General features: G+C 44.5%; 1 protein-coding gene across 1 annotated transcript; it reads left to right on the top strand.

The window, feature by feature from the left end:
• The first annotated feature begins 9,491 nt into the window (after window positions 1–9,491).
• OLIG3 (oligodendrocyte transcription factor 3) lies at window positions 9,492–10,316 on the top strand. The gene has a single exon (XM_067542526.1). It carries the CDS (start codon window positions 9,492–9,494, stop codon window positions 10,314–10,316), a length of 825 nt encoding a protein of 274 aa, XP_067398627.1.
• Window positions 10,317–21,390: the final 11,074 nt, after the last annotated feature.

Raw genomic sequence — 21,390 nt, 5'->3', positions numbered from 1 at the left:
GGGACAATTTCTCTGCCTCTGCTTGAACTCACCACTTCTTTGGATGCTGCTGAATCATTCCTGCCAAAGATGACATATCTCTGGGGCTCATGAAAATACTTCCAAGGAGTGCATTTATCCTCTTGAATGTGCCAGACTGTACCACATATTTGTATTGGTATTTCCAGCCCTCACTGTAGCACATGGAAGGCAGTGTGGCCTAGTGGCTAGAGTGCTGGACTTGACATCAAAAGACCTAGGCTCTTGTCCTAGCCCTACCTTTGATCTGCTGTGTGACACTGAGCAGGTCATCTTACTTCTCTATGCTTCTGTTTCCTCTCCCATCTCTTGTCTATTGAGATTGTAAACTAATTCTATTTCACTTTCCAGAATCACTCCAAACTTGCTGTTCCCACATTCCTGCCAGTAAACCTGTTCCCATGAATATTCTTGGAAAATAAACACAAAAAGGCATGTTCAGAATTGACTTCAATAAGACTGCTGTCATGCTCAAAGTTACACACATGCTTAGGTACCTTTCTGAAAGGGGACATGAATTAGGACTAGTCATAGATTGCTAAAATAGAATGTCTCCCTTATACAAGAGACACCTCAGAACATACATACATCTCAGAATATTGTTTGTCTTTTTCTGTGGGTGTGATCTGGTGTCCATTTGGTTACACACTATCAGCCCAATCCTTTCCTGTGTCCAAACCTCTTTCTTGCATTTTGTGCTTGTGCTTGACATTATTTTCCCCGAGCATATTCTTTTCCATCTATCTAAATGAGTTGAAATGAATAAGTGTCGCTAATATGCTATTATTGCCATTATAAGTGGCCTGACTAATTCCAGTTACAAGTTTAATAAAGATAAGGACCTAGAGAAATTCAAATAAGCAGGGGGGAAATGATTAAGATGTTGCATCCGACGAAGTGGGTTTCTGCCCACGAAAGCTTATGCCCAAATAAATTTGTTAGTCTTTAAGGTGCCACAGAATTCTCACTGTTTTATTCAAATGATGAAAATACAGTAACTTGTCTGAAATTCCAAAGTCTCCCTGCACATTCATACTTTCAAAAGTTTTACTAAAGACTTTAATATCGCATGGTGCCTGAAATTATTCTGTATATAGACACCCCATACTTTGGAGTGGTGGGGTTGTTTAAGAGCTGAAAGTGCCATCATTTCCTGATGCTGAGTAACACTTTACTGCACACGTAGTTCCATTGATTCCAGTGGAACTACCTTCACGGGATGGTGGAATCAGGCCCTAGGCCTTAATCCATATGGTGAGGAGAACATAGCAAAAGTTTATGAATGGCCTGGAAATCATTTCTGTTGTGTATTTCAGAATTTGAACTGGCTCATTAATACCTAGTAAATATTGACTAGATAGATAGATAGATAACAGGATAAAATATTAGAAGATGATTGTATATATATATATATATATATATATATATATATATATATATATATATATATATATAGCTATATAGATATACACAAAGACTAAGAAGTTTGATTAAATTCCATTAAAATTGGTGTTACGAAGACCAATAAAATCATCTTCCAGTTTTTTTATCCTGGTGTGTTTGTGTGTGTGTGTATAACAGGATAAAAACAATTGGTATAATATAATTGTAAATTGCCTATAAACATACCAAGGAACAACACAACTGATTTCCCCATTATATTTTCTCACATCCTCTCTGTCTGTCCCTTTTTTATTCTCAGTTGACATTGTTATTTTATACTTCCGTTCATATACACTGGTAAACGTCAGTGGCAAATGGTCAGCATTAATGCCAGTGTTTAGAGGAGGTTAATAGAGACCCAGATGTGCACAACTGTAAGTGGTTTGAGGGGCCAGAAGGGAAGAGGAAGAAAAATTATTAAAATCCCAGCATCACTCATTTAAAACATTCTAGTCTTTAATGTGTGTGTGATCGACAGAGAGAGAAAAAGGGAAAAAAATTAAATAAGGACCACTGAAAAGTGTTATGATTATCATTTAAACTTAAAACTGGTCCTGATTCCAAAGCAAATGGGAGATTTGCCTAAATAAAGACCTCCTGATTCAGCCCATTCTGTAAACATAATGGGCAGATGATAATCACAACTCTTTATGACTGACAAAGCAAATAATTGTGGTGCGGACCTTTCCAGTGTTTGGAGATAATGCCAGTTTTCCCAAACACCTAAAAAATAAATTTTGTAATGGATGCATATGAGCAACCCTGGGTGGTTTTATTCTCTCTAAAATCCAAAAACATCAAAATATTTTACTGTTGATTAATCCCCCAGTATATCTGAAGGCCTTTTAGATGTTCAGATTTATTTACTATAATCCATTCATTAAATGTAAAACATACGTATGATTCAGGTGTCTTTAGTGCAAGGCAAAAAACCTGAACAAAATGCAAATTGTTGATTAAGTAGTTTTACTTGTTTACAGAAATGAATTTTTGGCTGTTCATAGCAAGTGTCACCAAGGATTAGCAATTCACACACCTCAAATAAGATTAATTAGTCTTTGAAAACTGACTTCTAACTCTGTTCCTTTGACTTTTCAGAGTTTTACTATTAATAGATTCCAAAAATATCTATTTTTTCATAAAGTTTTGCAAAGCAGTATTTAAATCTGGGAAGAAAATGGCAACCCCAATCAACTGCACAACAGAGAGAAGGTAGTCACATCTCTGTTATTTTCTACAATGTATGTTATATTCTGTTTAGAAAACAGAATCTGTAAGGGCCTGATCCTGTCTTAATTTCAATGCGACTTTGGCTCCAGGATCATACCCTATAAATGGGATCATATTCTGCTCTGACTTCTACCCTGGATGTCAACGAATTTGAAAGGGAGTGTGAGTCAAGGGGAAAATTGCCCCATTAAGTTTATTTGACTGGAATCTAGAGAGTAACCGCCTTCTTGTGCCTGATCCTACTCCCATTCCCCTCAATGGGAATTTGATACTGGTTTCAGTGGGAACAGGATCAAGTCCATTATTGGAAAACAAACTTGTGATGATCACAAGAATTAAATATCAGCCTTACAGAATATACATTTAAGTGATGTATGAATGTCAAATGCTAAGATACTATCCATCTGGCTGTAACTCAGTGACACATTTTGTGCAAAAACAGAACATAGCAAAGGAACCTCGACAACCTTCTGTTGAATGAAATTCATGCTTTTTAGAAGTACAAACAAATTTCAGAATTCAGTACATGTTATGATAAAGCATTTATAACAACAGTCATCTTAAGAAGATTTCTTTCATCTTAAGAAGATTTCTTTCTTTCTTTCTTTCTTTCTTTCTTTCTTTCTTTCTTTCTTTCTTTCTTTCCAGTATTAATTATTAAAATAGTAACAATACAATGTATCATAAGACTCTCAAAATTCTATCATTTCCTTTTTTATATATACTTGTTAAAAGCACAGTTTAAAAATGTTTTAGTTCAATAAGAAGCAAAACCTAGGTGGCCAAAAATATAAAACAAAATAAATGCCACAGTAGTAATACATTAAAATTACACCACACTGAATTAATCAGTCAGTCCTTATGTTGGGGGGGTCTAATGGGGGAAAGGAGGGAAAGGAAGGTCAGATCCTGTGTTCCTTCCAGAACAAAACCAACACTGAAGTGATCCGGGATGTAATATGCCTTCACGCTAAACATATTAGGACACATCCATGCACCCTGAGAAACTGTACAAGATTTCAGAAGTAGGCATTGCGAGCTTGAAGTACATTCACTAGTTAAAATCAGATAAACAACATTTACAAAATTTCATAACTTCCACTCTAATATACATTTAAAAATCAAAACTGTTTAATGAATCTGCAAGTTCCAATCAGCCATGAAGTTTATGCATCATTAAAATTAAACTTCCTGTTCTGCCATGGATTACAATTTTATATATTCACATTATTAGCACTTATGCTATTCTGAGGCTTCCTCACATCCTGTGAATCTCACATTCCACATAGTGCAAGACAGTTACCCATCTATCTCTCATCAGAAAATATTTATCTTTCTCATCGAACTGGCATTCTCCCTTTATGAAGACGTGGATCAAAAGGGAAGGAAAATGTTAGTTTTTCTAGCACAATTCAGTGTTCTTATTATTTCCTTCCCCCAATTATTAAAATATGCATTTGTCTAACTTACTGGGCCTAATTCTGTTCCTACTGATGTCACTGAGAGTTTTGTTATTGATTGAAAGGGGAGTAAGATCTAGTCTTTAATATCCTTAATAGTCTTGTCTCAGACTGGTTTTGCTTTCGGCCTTATTTCACTTTTTAAAGTAAGAAAAACAACAACAAAGTGTAGCAATGAACTGAGGATAATCAATCCATAGTACATAGAAGTCTGACACACTGCTTTGTATACACACACATAAGAAAAATACAGCCTAGCGGAAGCACATACTGTAGGGAACACTCCTATTCTAACAAGGAATAGAATTGATAAACAGGTGTTTTGCTTGTCTAATCTTTCTGCTGCAGTGACTATAGTAATCGCTTATGGCCCGTTTTAAAGAAAAAGGTCTAGTTTTGCCCTGTGGCAATAGCGAAGGGATGATGAGGACAATGATGGTGATAATAATAATGAATACATATGCAGCTTCTAAATTGTAGACGGCAGTGCAAAGCCATGCTCTGGAATCCGTTATTTATGTCTGCTAAGTTATATTTGCACATACCACGGGGGACGGGTTAGATAATACGAATGGTGCAAGAAAGCTTTGAGTCATTTCTGGCGAAGGGCTGAGTTTATGTACAAGAATTTCAGTGCAGTAAAGTTTTCTGTCAAAGCATACACCACTGTTACCGCTGTTGCAAGTGACAGAACAGCTTCTCACTTATATGGCTGGTGGCTTGGCTTGAAACATGCTGAGTGGATTTGTTTTTTTGTTCTTTCGGCTGTAACAAAATTTGCAGCCGCCAAAAGGAGACGGCGTTGAACGCCTTGAAGTATCAATGGGAAAAGGGAAAGTTGCGGCAACTGCAAAAGGACAATTGTCCTGCGTCAAGCAAGGGCTTGTCATGAAGCATTAAAAAACCCATCCAATTCCTGGGGGTCCCCGCAAATAGCTCTGCGTTACTTTAGCAAAGTATTGCTCGGTATTTTTATGTTTGCATTGGACTACAAATGAATTCAACAAGAACAAGACGCCTTGATTTGCTAGCTAGTAGCTGGGCGAAGAGCTCTGTCTCAGGAGGCTGGGGAGGAGAAGATAAGTAAGGGGTGTGCACAGTGGATCGAAACTGCCTAGGTCAGGAGATGGAACGGGACATGGGGGCTTGATTGTTCTAGTGCTGGGAAAGTCAGTCCGAAGGCCGTTCACTCAGTCAAATGGCTTCATCTCCAGCCCTGTGACTGACTCCCCGTCCTTTCCCCCTCCCACGGACACATTCGTGTGGCGAGGTGTCCCTTTCCTGCAGGTCAAAATGCTGTGCCTGTGTGTGTCCGTTTGGAGGAAGACAAAACATTACAGAGAGGGGATACAGCTAAGCTCTTCGGCAAGGCTGCGGTGGCTGGGGACAGCCACATTGATCGCCAGGGCAAGAAGGTACCAAGCAGGGAAGGACCCTTTCCAGGTTGGATTGGCCTGATGCATTGATCCCTCCCAGGTGGCTTCGCGTATTTCCCCCTCGGCTCGAATTCCGCTCGTTTGCCAGAGACTCCAGCTCAGACAACACTCTCCAATGACCGGTGCAGGAAGGGCGTGTGTGTTTTGTATAGTGTCCTCACAGCACGATCCTACCCACTGACACCCCATCAATGATGCTGGCATCCCTCCCCCGCGGGAAGCCCGCTCTGCACGATCCTCTGTGCAATTGCAGCCCAGTACATACACCCGCCTTTCAAAATGCCGTGTACAGATCCTGGTTGTCCACCCCCCCCCGGGTTTCTGTCTGGGGCCGGTCCACGCAGAGCAAAGCTGGCCATCCCTAGGTAGGACTAGGGAGCGAGCGAGCGAGAGATGCCCACTATTACCCTGCAAAACGTGCCCTCGGTCTGTAACTCCCCGCATCAGGGTTCGGAGGTAACCTGCAACCCCAGGAGGATTGCCCACGCTGAGCGCTCTCCTGCAACTTGAGACGCTGAGCTCTTCAGCGGAGCTACACTTGTTGGAACGAGCTGATGATGACAGAGGGATGAAATAAGGCAGCCAGGGGTTAGGTTTCTCCCTAACGATCCCCCTTCCTCCTCCAGAGCTGGGCCGGACCAGAGGAAAGGGCCTCCCCCTCCTCCACCACACTTTCCCCTCGGCCTCCCAGTCGGGGGGGATCACTCGTCCCTGGGGATGGCTGGGCTGCTTCCCCCCCTGGCAGCAGATGTTTTGACAGAGAGCCGGGAACTGGCGCTGACCCTGGCTAAGAGGACAGCTACCTCTGAGCCCAGGGCTCGCTCCATCCATGCAAACGCCCCGGGAGCAGGCAGACGGCTGCGCCCTGGTTCGGAGCCTGGGCCTACGGAAGTTCTCGTAAAGTGGGTTCTGAGGATGCAGGAGGAAGAGACCGAGAATTGCAGCTGTATGGCATGGCTGTGATCGCTTGAGTTTTTATTGCGGGGGTGATTCTTCCCCTCACCCCCCCCCCTTTTTTTTTCTGTAAGGGTTACGTTTGCCTTCGAAAATGCTGATCATCCCGAAATTATGAATGCCCCTTTTATTAACTATGACAGCGCTAAAAAGAGACACACTTTCTTTTCCTGAGCCTCAATCGGCTCAGCCGAAGTCTACATTTTGTGGCAGCAGTGTTTCAAGCATGCAAAAAAACGTTTCCGAGAGAAAGAGACCGAGAGAAACTCTGTATGTGTTTTCAGGAATTGCAGATCCTGCTGCAAGTGTCCCCTGCCTGGTCCTTCTCAGATTTACTGCCCTGGTCTGGGAAGAGGTGGGCGATCATCGGATGCACTATTCAGTTACTTATATCGTTAAAAAGGAGCGCATCGTTTTAGAAGAGCCGGGTTAGAGGGAAGTTGGTGCGTGTTTTTCGAACAGCTTTTTTCCCTCTGTACAGAGCACGTAGCGTTTCTGCGGCGAGAAATGCTCTCCGGAGGGTTAACAAGCTGCAATGGAGTTCAGTCGTTTTTCTCTCTGTGATACATTCTCTGAACAAGGGCTAATGCACCTTGTTTCTCAGTTATTTGCCTAAACTTGCCCTGAAGTGAGATAAGCATCTTTTCTTTTCTATCGATCTGTCTGCTCCAATGCCCACTGCTAGATTTACAATCATGGAAAGCAGATGTCCATTTTTTCTCAGCAGATTAAGTACAGTTAGAATCAATGGGAGGAAAGCCTCCATCCCTTTCTGACTCTTCTCTATGTGGGTCTGAAGTGTCTTTGGAGTAACCAGGACTTAGGCCCTACCTGCCAGCAGTTGCACAGTCTGACCAGTGCAGTTGGTCTTCTTTCCTCATTAAACCCACACCCAGACTGAAAACTCCTGTCAAGGTTTCATTCTCCAATCAGGTGTGTTGTTAAGGGGGGCGTCTAGGCTTCAACTTGGACCAATCTGCACATGTTAAAAGTACCACTGCCTTGTCTACACTAGAGTTTTTGAAAGGGTTGTTTAAAACGTGCTAGCTAACACCTCTAACCAAGCACCTTAGTCAAGACAAATCTTGGCTTTTACGCTGCACAATTCACTCCCTGCTCCTTTCCCTTCCCCAATCAGCATGTAGAGAGCACTCACAAATCAACCCCAGGCAATCCCAGGGGCTGAGCAGCCTCTATGAACATCTGATCTGTACGAACTACTCATGGGGTCCAAATTACACTTTCTCACAAGCACCCCTGGCTTTAGCAGGCTTCTCCTCAAATTCCTTTCTCCCTAGCCCGTCAAAGGCACATCTCAATGCACAGTAGCTCTGCCCTGCACACAGAGTGCACCCGCAGAAAGCATTCATCTATGCCCACAGACAAAACCGCAGTCACAACATGCAAACCCAAACTGCCGCGTATCTGGACCATTCTTGCATTACACTTCACACGAGTTCAGCCGCAATACAGTCACACGCGGGGCAACATAAAGGAAACACTTCCAGCTATAGACACAAACTGTCATCTTCCAACATCCCAACTCTCTCTCTCTCTCTCTCTCATACACACACACACACACACATACACACCGTTCTCACAACAGCTGTGTCTATTATCAAATACATACCAAATCAAAATAAACTATTTCACGTAGCCAGTTACTTACTCTAACACACATTAAGCGCATATCTATTAGCTTTTGCTTGCAGGATTCTCTCTCCCTTGGCGACTTGAGGTTTGTTTCCTTTTGCCTGCGTGTGTTCAGTTCTTTTATGCAGCTTCTAAGTCCAATTCACAGATGACTCCCTCCCCTCCCCCGCCCCCACATTCAGCGTACCGAAAGAAATACTTTGAGATCTGGGCTATATATAATGGTCTCTCTTCTAATTTGGCAACAATTTGAATGATCATCTTTAAAAAAAATACTCGTCAACACAGAATCAAAGTTTCCTAATGATTTAAAGTGCAAAGAATGTCAAACGGTTACAGCTCGAGAGATGAATTTCCAAATCTTTTTAAAAGAGACCAGCGAAAGAGATTGTTTGTGGATGGCAGGCCGCATAAACAGTTATTTATTTTAAAACACACACACACAACACTTCGGCAGTTACGGTCCAATCCAAAATTCAAAAGAAACCTGCAAAGCAGAGTTAGTTAGGCACAGAAATGGAAAGCAAGGAGATGATAAAGATCGGTGGAAATGCAAACAAAGGGGAAATAACATTTGCATAGAAAAAAGATTCAGAATTTAAGACGATTATTTTCTCTCGGGGTTGGAAAAAGCAACACACACACAAAGGAGAAAAACAAAGCAAATAATCCTCCTCCCTTTCCTCAAACAAATAGAATTTGCGAGCACTGAGATGCTAGGCTGAAAAATGACCCCAAGCAAATACACATCCAAAGCAGCCCTTTTGCTCTCTACCGTATACTAGATGCAGGTTTATATTGGGAATTAGAAACAGGGGGAGGAGAAGGCGTGAACATGAAGCGATGAGTGTGTGTTGTCAATCAGAGGGGTTTTGTGTCTCCTTGACTCCTGAGGGTCCGTTGCTGAGGTGTCCCAGGGTGGCACCACCATGAATCTGAATGGGGCTCCTTGCTAAATGGGACAGTCAAAGCGCACCGCCCTGAATAATTGCACGTCATCCTAACAAGACCATTATAGATAGGAGGGCTCCTTTTGTCTCTTTTCTCTGCCTCTGCTCTATAAAAGCCTCTCTTTTTTCCAGGCTGAGGTTAGTTCAAGCATACACCAACCAGCTAGCCTGCAAACAGGCTGAGTCACCCGAGGGAGAGATTAGAGGGAGAAAAGAGAGCTTTCCTCCTATTTGGACCTTTTTATTTCCCACAGAGCCGGCAGTTTACTTATTTCTTTTTAAAAAGCAGTCCTGTTTTACCCTCTCCAGAGCAGGGAAGAAATTTCTTGCCCAGCAGCCCCAATACAATGAATTCTGACTCCAGCTCTGACTCCAGCAGAGCTTCCTCACCAGACATGGACGAGCTGTACCTGAGAGATCACCATCACCATCATCACCACCACCACCACCACCAGGACAACCGGCTCAACTCGGTCTCCTCCACTCAGGGCGATCTGGTGCAGAAGATGTCCGGGGAAGGCCTCTCCAGAAACGGTTCCAAGGCCGGAGGGGAGGGCAGCAAGTACAAAATCAAGAAGCAGCTCTCAGAGCAGGACCTGCAGCAGCTGAGGCTGAAGATCAACGGGCGGGAGCGCAAAAGGATGCACGATCTGAACCTGGCCATGGATGGGCTGAGAGAGGTGATGCCCTACGCTCATGGACCCTCTGTGAGGAAACTCTCCAAAATTGCTACCCTCCTGCTGGCCAGAAACTACATCCTGATGCTCACCAGCTCCCTGGAGGAGATGAAGAGGCTGGTGGGTGAAATCTATGGAGGACACCACTCCGCCTTTCACTGCGGGACAGTGGGACACTCAGCCGGACACCCGGCCCACGCAGCGAGCACAGTCCACCCGGTCCACCCCATCCTGGGCAGTGCCTTGTCTTCGGCCAACACCTCCTCCCCGCTGTCCGCGTCCCTACCAGGGATTGGCACTATCAGACCCCCTCACTCTTTACTCAAGACTCCCTCTACTCCTCCGGCCCTCCAGCTTGGCGGTGGCTTCCAGCACTGGGCAGGTTTGCCTTGTCCTTGTACTATCTGTCAAATGCCGCCCCCGCCACACCTGTCCGCCCTCACCACAGCTAACATGAGCAGGATCTCCGCGGAATCCAAGGACTTACTGAAGTGACGCCGAGAGCTGGCGATCACACTTGCAAACACGTTCTCTCTTAGGTGGTGACTGACATGCAGGAAGACTCAAAACAAGAAGTCCCGTGTTCGCATGCATGCTTCTTTTCCTTTGATGAACGCCGGTGTGTTTCCCCCACTGACATCCGATCTTGTCAAAACTGCGTTTGTTGTTACAAGGGATTAGTGTAGTAAGGACCTTACAAAGGTAATGTTTTAGTTGGATTCTCGGGCCCTGTTTTCTTCTTATACTAAAACAAAAATCCCTGCTGTAAAAACAAAACAAAAAAATTGTAAATATTTCCTTAACATGAATGAAAAAAACAAAACAAAAAAAAAAACCCTGGTTGTCGTTGTACTGTTACAGCTGCAAAGAGACGATGAGTTGTTTTGGGTTTGTTTTTTGTTTGTTTGTTTGTTTTTCAAGGCAACCCCTACATTTTTGGGACTCTTTCCTGCTCTAATCCAGGGTCTGACAGCTAGTAATGATGGCTCTTTTTTACACAGTGTAGCTCAAAAGAATGCATGCATGCTTATGACTGAATCTTGTTTAAACATGTTGTACTGGCCATGGTGCAGTTTTCCTTGTAACAAGGATTTAATAGTGAACTCTCTAAAGTATTTCAGTTTTTTTCCCGTTGGTGGCCGTATCAAACACGAAAGAGAAATAATGCAAAATATACACACACGACATCCCCAAAGTCTGTTTTGCCAAGTCTGTATCTCCTGCTGTAAGTGCAGTGTAGTAGCTCGGCTGGCTGGGTTTCTCCTTGCCCTCATACCCCTGGCTCAGTTTTCTGCATGCAGGGTCGACTCTGGCCGGACTGGTCATTGTATTACTAAATTGGAACTTTACTGTTGTCTTATGTTGGGTTTTGTTATGTTTTCCTGGGCATTTGCTTGAAATATTTTGTTAGGGCCTTAAAGACAACAACGTGTCTTTATTTTTTATATATTCTTGATAACTATCGATATATTTATTATGGACCAGTGTTTCTGGAGGAGATTTCAAATAAAAAATAAATAAATAAAAGTTCTGGCTTCGCCTTTGTCCGGGACTGCAAGCCATAAAAGGAAAACGTATCTGTTTCTTGCTGTGACTTTTCTCAACAAACGGAATCAGGATGGCATATTTGCTTTGTTACTAACAAGTACTGCTTTTAAGATAGCAATAAAAACGGGACCAATTGTCCAGCTGCCTCCTCCCCCTCTGTCCCGTGTGTTCTTGCGTGTGTAAATGAATTGCTTGAATTATAGGGCTATTTCTCTTTATACAATATTGAAAAATCTTTATGAATGCCTAAACTAATCACCATAGAATGATTGTAAAAGCGACATTCAGAAAGGTCAACATGACACTTGGTGCAAAATGCAGATGCATTTACAGAAAGGAGGAGAAGCAATAAGTTAACTTTTATTTATGTCCAAATAACGTTTATTTTCCAGGCTAAAAGAGATTTTAGAAACAAGTCTCATATAGAAAATCAACGCTAAAATAATACATGCTCAAAACGAATCTCAGAAGAAAATAATAGAATATATTTTGGAAAATATTTGTTTCTGGCTTGGCTGGGTAACAATCACGAAATTCCTCATTTCTCAGGTATTTATAAAGAGACTGTTATTTTCTTAGGACGGTTCTTGCAAAATTACTAGAAAAGAATCAGTTACTTATTGCACACGAAAGAGGCATTAATAATACAGGGAAATAACTGGAAACTGTATATTTATTTTCCTTCACTCTTTTACCCCACCTCTAGTGCTTCTATATATTATCTCTAAATTAGACAGTATAAAAACTCTGGAAGAGGAAATGGACGAATTAGAATTGCTCTCGGACTTGTACTGTGCTAAGTCCAGGGAGAACTTTATCCCTGAAAGTTCCTTGTCTTTTGAGCTAGATGGCTTTGTGAAACAGCAGCAGTTCTTGTTCGTTACTAACACAAACAAACAAAATAAAACAACAACAACCGTATGGTTATGGAGCACTTCCAAAGAAGTGTCCTAGAAGGGATTTTAAACGAAGTCTGACAGCAGAACCGTACTGGTTCAAAATACTCAAATAAAAAAGATCATAAGTGAGCTTGATTTCTGATTCCGGCATTGGTTTGGCGCCCAGAAAGAAAGAAAAAACAGAGGGAAGAAAGTTTATTTTGTCAATCTGAAAGAAATTCCCTATTTTCATTTTAACCGAAAAGCTGCCGGTAGAGTAAATGGAATGGAGAAAGGGATGAAGTGAAGATCTAATTTGGCAGGGGGATTATTTCCAGTGGATTTAGGCAGACAAATAGGGGGATAATGGTCTGTTTCCCTTTGGTGATTCATTCCGCTGGGTGATGAAGGAGCTGTCGAGGAGTTACTGGAAAGAGAGTAACTCAGCTCCGTTCCTTGGGAAGTTTAATATTTCCGAGGTTGGGGGGATCTGAATCAATAAGTGAAACAAACTTTTCGAATGCACTGAAAGTAACCCTGCTTGTTTTAATAACCTGCCTGCGAAGTGCTACAGCAATTGATTCCTTTGTAAACCAACGAAAAATACAAAGCAAACACACATTTGAACTGGGGATATGCTAGACTAACGAAAAGTGATTTAAATTTAGCTTTCACTTGTTTAAATTAATCCAGATCCTTCGAAAAGGAGCTAAGTGACCAGCTAAGTAGCAGCTACGTTTTCTTTCTTTCTTTCTTTTTCTTGCAAAACAGTCTAATATGTACATTTCTATAACCCTCTCGAATTTTTTTTTAATTAAAAGTCCTGTAGTTTGAAGGTGTCTGTAATTTAAAATCCACAGAAGGAAGCTGGGGTGGGGGAGGGAGATTGGCTGTGACACAGCATAGGGTGCAGAGCTGGAGACAGATCGCACGAAGTTAGAACAAGCCCTGCACAGCGCTCGCTAGGTCTGGTTTTTCTGACTCGAGCAAGTTGTCCCACCGAATAAGGCGAGCCGGATTTGGCCCTGTGAATTGGGCAACCGGAGATGGGGACCTTTTTGAACTATAACTAAACCGTGTTCGGAGTGCGATCGCGAGGAGAACTAGATCCAGCTGGGGAATTAATATTTTAAAGAAAACTGCGGTCACTGGTATAAAACAAAGACTTTCGGAAAATGAGATCGTAATGGGATCTGAAGGAAATCCTCTTGGATTCGAAATTTGATTCCTGCCCTCCCCTCTACACCCCCCCCCCCCAAAAAAAAAATTGCCCGGTGTAGAACCTGGCCTGACGCACTTAAGTGTGTGGGAAGGGGCAACTGGCCAGGAGAGAGGTATAGAATTATCACCGGGTCCGTCTTCCTCTTCTGGGTTTGGAAGCTGAGTACGAGGAGGCTGAAAAAGCAAGTGCTTGTTTAAGGGAAACACAGTGACAAACACAGATGAGAAGGGTTTGGGCTAAATCCTGCCCGCTGGATGCGCATAGTCCCACTGAGCTCCATTTTATTCTCAGTGACCCTAGTGTAAACTCAGAGCAACCCCACTGGAAGCAATAGAGTTATTCCAGTGTAACACAAAAAAGTACACTGAGTAAGGGCAGCATCAGATAGCTAAAATGTGGGTAATCTTGGGGCTGGAGACCGAGACCTGAATAAACATCTACAAATGTTGTCGATAATAATTGTCAATTAACCCTAAGGAAAGTGGCAAGAACATCTGTGGAAAAAAGATTTCTGATTCACTAGACTCTGATCCAAACTCTTCTTTAAAGGACTCCTCTACCGGCAACTACATACAATGAGATCATCATTCCACACACAGCTCCAGCTACATGGCTTGGTATTCCTTCCCTCCCTTCTCTTTAGGGTCAAGTGAGGCCTAAACATGTCGTGCTGTGTGGCTTTTTCTCCCCACCTGGATTCTCTCACGACATCCTTTAGCGTTTTCACACCACACTGCCATTTCGATTAGGGATCCCGGCATCGGGGAAATTTCCCTGTGCCCTGAACCTCGTCTACTATCTTTGGGGAATAAGCCAAATCGACCTCACCTCCCCATGGCTTCTCCTCAGCTTTGTACGTACACACTTGCTCTTTCATTTCAAATACATTAATAGGGAGTTATGGGGTAGTTTTCTGCTTTTGAAAGTGCCTGACATTTTAAAAAAAAGGAAGCGAAATAAGAAAACTTTCGGCTAGTCTTTCCTCCTGGGAATGTGGGAGGTAGCCCAGGTAATTTGATTCCTTGGGACGGCTTGCAAGTTCCTAGAGTCCCACCGGGTTTATAAACCGGACACAATCTCCCCTTCTGCTTTCTCACCCCGTGCTACGGATGGCGTCCTCACGTGAGCCAGCTATAGAACCCAATTTGCCATTGTGTTTCTTCCTCTATTTCCCCTGCCCATAAGGGTGAACCGGAAGCACATTGCAGAGGGTAAAATCACCGAAGGCGCCCGTCTAGTTTTCTCTTGAGTTCTCCAATGGGAGTTTGGCTTGAGGTCACTTTGGGCGTGAGCTCTTTCAGCCCGGCGCCACATGCAAATCAACTGAGTTAATCCTTCCCCTGGCCAAGGCAAGCAACAAAGGGCAGCTGGGGGAATGTTTTGCCTTGAGTTCCTCTTCCTCGGCACTTGAAAACCCACCAAACCACGGCTTTGGTTTGCTGCTCCCCGCACTCGTGCTGTGCGCCGTGGGAAGCGGCAGGGGCTCCTTTCCCACAGCGCAGCTCAGACAAATGGGGAAGCGGAAGACGGCCTCCACCGGTTTGTGCCTTTCCTAAATCGAGAGGGACCGAGCGGACAGCTCCAGAAGATCGAGGCAGCTTTTGAGGCTTCTACAAAGAAATCCTAAATCTGGCATCTAAATCCTCCGCCCTGGGGAGCCAGAGGGGGCCCGAACCAAAGGGAGAATGTCACAGCAAGATGCAAGAGCTTCGAACCAAACTTCCCGTCCCCAGCCTCGGCTCCTAGGCGGGCGGGAGCTAAACCATGCCAGGCGTGGCTTCCTCCCTGCACGGCGGGGCTCCGTTTCACGCCAGCGCGAAGGATCTCGATTTCTCTCTGGCGCCTCTCTGGTGTTGGGGAGGGGAAAGTCCCTAGCAGTTTGCCAGCCTCTCTCCGTGGAGTGGGCAGGCCCGCCGTGTGCGTGAGGGCGAGGAGGGACTAAAGTGAGAAGAAAGGGCAGCAGCCAACTTCTTGGCTGGAGGAAACTCCTTGCACGAGGCTGAATGCGATCTGAGCAAGAAACTTGGTCAAGAAGTAGCTCCCCCCTTTTCAGCCCCCCCAACTAGAAACTCCAAATCATCCCTGTACAGGTGCGAGCTTGCAAAGAGACACCTCAAGGGGGAGGGCGCATATCTTCACGTCCTCCAGCCGTCTCACCTCCTGCCTTTGCCTCTACACACCCTCCGTCCCCGCTCACGGGCTCCCAGGTCCCTGGTGGAGTTCACACTGTCCAAGCCAGGAGGAGGGAGAGTTTGCTTCTTGCTCCCGGGGGAGTTTAGAATCAAAGCAGACTGAGTAAATGGGGAGGGTTTCTGCTTTGTATTGGGGCCTGGGGGTTGGTATAGTAAATTCTTATTTAGTGGGAAGGGGGGGAGAGACATGGAAAACTGCAACAGAGCGAGAGAGAGGGAGAAATCTGTTATGCTGTAGTTTTACAGACAGCGGTAGGGAAAGGAGGCGTGAGAATGAAACCATTTTGCACAATTCAAATACACTTTTCAGAATCTCATGCCCCATATACAGCAGATTTGCAAAGGTAGGATTTAGAGAGCGTATTTTCCCCTGGGTCTAATCCAATGAGGAAATGCGTTTACACAATGAATCTAGCTTGCTGTTAATGTCGATATTCCGGATTTGATCCGAAGACAGAGAACTCATTCATTCGTTGTTTGAGGGGAAACGCTGAAAGATCATTTTGGCAGCCAGCTCTTTGGCTTTTCCTTCAAGGTCTCTCCAAGTTATCCGGCTTGTTTTGAAAGTAATCCAACTTTTCATACGGTCTCGCAAAGAGCGCTGGATTTCAGACACAGCTGCTCCTAGAGATGGAGAGGTGGCCCACGCTTTTGGGTCCTTGACATTGTCATCTCCCTGGTCCTACTCCCTACCCTCAGGCTTGCCTTGCTCCTGGGAGAGGGGAAGGGAAGTCGCTACAATTCTCTCCAAAGAGGAATACATATCTCTGGTCTTTACCACGCCAAGTTTAAAGGGCTGGATTTCTCAAAAGAAGCACAGATCAAGCATGCGTCTGGACTGACAGAGGAAGCTCCCTGACAGTTGCTATTACAGATTTAACAAAGAAATTGCTTTGGGGAAACTTCGGTTGTGGCCTTTATGAGCGGGGGGAAGGGGGGGTTGTGAAGAGAGAAGGAAGCTGAGCTTTCAGAAAAGCGCATCGCAAACGAGATGAATCTGCATTTAAACAAAACAGAACAAGAAAACCCCTGTCTCAAGGACCTGCTTCGTTTCCCGTCCAGTGGAGCCGCTGGCATTTGAGCTACCCCTTTGTGAACCGCCCCTGTCCATCCATTTCACAGATACACTTTTCCCAGGATGGCTGCCTGGGCTGGGCTGGAGACTCAGTCAACCCCCAGTCGCCGCCTCCCCATTCGTTCTTGTAGAAAACTCGGTCCCTTTGCGGGGCGGCCTTTGATCGTTGTATAAGTAGGTAGAACCAAATACAACATCGGCCCGCGCTGCGAGACAGCTTTCCCTTTCTGATCTGAGGCTTTGATACCATCGGGATTACGTTTGGAAATCACAGCAATGTAACGCTGATTATTACTCATTTCCAGGAGGAATCACAGTCCCTTCCCATTTTGCAAACCTGGCTCCCGCCGGGCTGCCATTCCGAATCAACCGCTTTTTATTGAGTTTTTTCGTGATTCCCGGATGATAAGAGCTGGCGCCACCGTTTGCATCGGGCCCGTTTAACACCCGGGCAGTGAAATCACAGCAGCAACGCCCTAAAAGGGCAGGGGGGTCGGAGGCTGTCACAACGGATGGGAAGGTTGTGAAATAAACTGACAACATCTAGGAGCCTGAAAGGCTGATTTCTTCTTCGAGGACTTCCCCACCCAGTGAACAGCGCCCTGAACCTCTGCTCACAACAACTACTACCTGGCAGTACAGGTTATGGTACCGCACCGCGAAAAGCAACAGGGAGGTCATAGAATCATAGAATATTAGAGTTGGAAGAGACCTCAGGAGGTCATCTAGTCCAACCCCCTGCTCAAAGCAGGACTAACCTCAGTTAAATCTTCCCAGCCAGCGCTTGGTCAAGCCGCAGCTTAAAAACCTCTAAGGATGGAGATTCCACCACCTCCCTAGGTAACCCATTCCAGTGCTTCACCACCCTCCTAGTGAAAAACTTTTTCCTAATATCCAACCTAGACCTCCCCCCCCCCCCGCAACCTCAGACCATTGCTCCTAGTTCTGTCATCTACTACATCGCTACTAAGCTACTTTGCCTTTGTCCAACTAGTACAGGGAAGGTATGGCCGGTAACAGCAAGCACAGCTTTTAGGGCCGGTTCCTGCTCCCAGTTGGAAGGGGGAGGGTGGATTGCTACAGATTTTAAGGGTTCAGGATCTCTGCTTTAATTTTCCAGGGACAACACTCTCCTAGGCTTCCCCGGTAGTCTGCGGAGAGCTCCTGCCTCGCTAACCTTTGTCCTGTTCTGAAACTGCTCCCCCCCCCCCACCGCCCCTCATGCTGCTTCCTCCTGCCCCGGGAGAAAGCTCTGGCTGCTTCGCGTACGGAGGCGCCTGCAATGCAGATATTCCCGGTGCCGCTTACAGAGAGCTGCCCCAGGGGGAGGAGAGCTGGAAGCGCTACCCCATGTACAGTGCGGGTCAAAGGGAGCGTCGGCGGTGTCAATGAACCCCTTAGTTATGGAGCCACAACTTCCTAGCGAGGGGCTTTCTCAGCAATTCTCCCGAGTCCCACCGGGAGAAAAGCGTGATCCTCTTGGCGCAGGACTGGCCTGGGGCTGGAGAACAGAGAGCAGGGGGCTGGGTCATAGCAAGCACGGCCATAAAGCGGCGTAGCAGCAATTCCAGCCCCTTAAAACGCCGGCGTGCTGCTGCAGGACGTTAGACGTGTCGCTGCTCTGTGTGAGCGGGTGCCACCCTTTAAACATCTCGAGAACGTTTGGTGCCCCTGGGTTTTAATTCCCAGGCCTGGCACAAACGACAAACGTCTCCTTGCGCTCCCCGCAGGCTTGTTTTAACTCCTTTGCTTCTCACTCCCACCTTCTGTTTCACTGACAAATCAGGGCAGCCCCGCTGCCTTGGGGGGACACCACTTCTTCTGCTAAAAAGCGGGGAGGGGCCTTATTTGCTGAGATTAATCTGGACCGAAAAGGCACAAATAGCAGCAGCGCTTAGTTTCACTGCTTCGGTTTAGACTGGCGCTTGATTGACAGGGAGGCAAACACCTGTCTGGGGCAAACTCGGTTATCCACGTTCGTTCCCCATTAGTTACAACCACATGAGCAAATAGGGTTTTTTTCTTTGAACAGGCACAAAATATCTTCCCTTTTTTAAAAAAATAGTAGACTAGGGGTCGTGGGCTCTTCCAGGCACGAGCTGCTGAAACTCTGCGTTTGGCGACTGGGCTAGTTCACCAAATCCAGTGCCTTAGGTACAAAATCAGTCTAGTTATTGCTTCCAAAATTTGGGCAGACGGGGAATGCCTTTCCAATAAAGCAAAGGTGAGACAGCCTCTGGTTAAATCCTGTTGGGAGGCAGCAGGGAATAGCTGCTTGAAAATTCAGAGGGCCAGATTCCTCAACGGATGTAAATTGACCTAGCCCCATTGATTTCAATGAACAAATGTTGAAGATCTAGCTCTAACTCCGGTTAGGAATTAAGGAGAGACAATCAGAATTCCTGATGAACAGCAACCTCTTCCCAGCCCCCTTGGGACCCAATGATTCCACATCCAAAACCCAATGGTGAATCTGTGCCTGGGCTGACTGCGACAATCACAGATGGACTTTGACCTGCAGTTATTTTGCTCACGAAGATCACAGAAGTTTCTGCGTTATATTCTCAGCCACGTGACTGAATGGCACTAAACTTTAAAGGACTGGGTTGCTTCTCACTCCCCTTTCTAAATATCAGACTCCCCTTTCTAAATATCAGACTCACTTTCCAAAGAATTAAAATAACATCATCACTTATCATAGCTTCTTATGTGTTAAGCAGCTCTGCACGCACACACACACACACATCCAACTGACCGATTTCATTGCTGTTTGACCCTTCTACCAAATTTCCCGTCTACATATGGTACTAGGCAAGATACACTGCAATATATTAACATAAAAGGAAGGAGAGAGTGAAAGTGAATTTACCAATAACCTTTAGCTCCATGTGTGCAGAAGAAAAGCGTTTCTAAAATGCTTGCCAAATAATTGCACCTTGTCCTGCCTTCATGAGAATCATTTGGAAGCTGCTTGTGATTGTTTGAAGTGAACATTGGTTACTTCAAGAGAGGCAAGATCTGGGGGTTTCAGAAATAATAACTAATAGGAATTAATCATTAATAATGTCTCATGTCATGCCAAAGAATCAAGAGTTTACTCAAGAGGTAGCTTGGAGAAAACATGAGTTTACTCAAGAGGTAGCTTGGAGAAAACATGAGTTTAGAGGAAGACTGTCCATCCAGTGCATGTGCCAAGAAGAGCTATTGAGCTGAAGTTGCCAGCCCAGAAGAGTGAACTGAAGATCCTGCAGGATGCTTATTCCAGCCCAATTGTTCTATTTCTTTCCTTCACTTCAGCCATGCCCTAATTCTCCACTGTCTTGCACTTTATAGAGTCAATTACACAGGTCAATGCAATGCATACTAGATAGTAAATCTACTGCAGTAGACATATCAGAAACAAGCTTAGGAGTACTAGAAGCTGTGCAGCACCAGAGATATTAGTTGGTTCATCAAGGTGAACTGATTAGTCACTTTTCCTGAGTTTTCAGAGATCATAGAATTGTAGAATCATAGTACTGGAAGGGACCTCGAGAGGTCTTCTAGTCCAGTCCCCTGCACTGAAGGCAGAACCAAGAATAATCTAGATCATCCCTGACAGGAGTCTGTCCAACCTGCTCTTAAAAATCTCCAGTGATGGAGATTCCACAACTTCCCTAGGCAATTTATTCCAGTGCTTAACCACCCTGACAGTTAGGAAGTTTTTCCTAATGTCCAACCTAAACTGCCCTTGCTGCAATTTAAACCCATTTCCTCCTGTCCTATCCTCAGAGGTTAATGAGAACAATTTTTCTCTCTCCTCTTTGTAACATTGTATGTACTTGAAAACTGTTATCATGTCCTCCCTCAGTCTTCTCTTCTCCAGACTGAACAAACCAAGTTTTCAATCTTCTCTCATAGGTCATGATTTCTAGACCTTTAATCATTTTTGTTGCTCTTCTCTGAACTTTCTCCAGTTTGTCCACAGATCACTGACTATGGCTCAGATCTTCAAAGGTATGTCCCATTGATCTCAGTGGGAATCAGGCACCTCAGTAGCTTTGAGGATATTGGCTTATGTCACTAATGAAGTGTAAAACAGCATCATTTCATGAAGGGTTTCTTTTCAAATGAGTAGCTGCTTCAGGCCCTACCACTTTTAAAATCATATCTGTCGTAAAGGGAAGGATAAGATTTTTTGCAATGACGAGCTTTACACTACAACTCCACAGAGATGCCAGATTAGATGCCTGAAGGGCATTTCTATTGACATAGCCAATTTAAGTAAAAAAGTCTAGCTGATTTTTCAAGTCTTCAGATTTTCTTGGAAAAAAAACCCCTCAGGTTTATCCTTCATAGATTATGAAGCCAGAAGGGACCACTGTGATCATCTAGTCAGACCTACATAGCATGAGCCATAGGCCTTCCCTGACTTAATTCCTATTTGAACTAGAACATTTATTTTAGAAAAAACACCAATCTTGATTTTAAAATTGCCAGTGATGGATGTTCTAAATTTCTCAACAACTTGAAAGACATCATACTTGTGGCAGCCAGCAGTTCAGAACATACTACACACTGTGATTTCAAGTCAGTCGATGTAGAAACCATATGCTGTGTATTTATCATCATATTTCTGCATGCTCTTTTTAATTTATGTGTCATTGAAACAATT

This window comes from Emydura macquarii, unplaced genomic scaffold (genome assembly GCF_026122565.2).
Source record: "Emydura macquarii macquarii isolate MOO-44397 ecotype Brisbane River unplaced genomic scaffold, CSIRO-AGI_Emac_v2 contig_705, whole genome shotgun sequence".
NCBI classification, from domain to species: Eukaryota; Metazoa; Chordata; order Testudines; family Chelidae; genus Emydura; species Emydura macquarii.
The sequence above is the reverse complement of the archived record's forward strand: the minus strand, read 5'-3'. Positions and strand labels throughout refer to the sequence as shown.

Coding starts and splice junctions, on each gene's coding strand:
- OLIG3 (XM_067542526.1), top strand. CDS start 9,492: ATGAATTCTGACTCCAGCTCTGACTCCAGCAGAGCTTCCTCACCAGAC.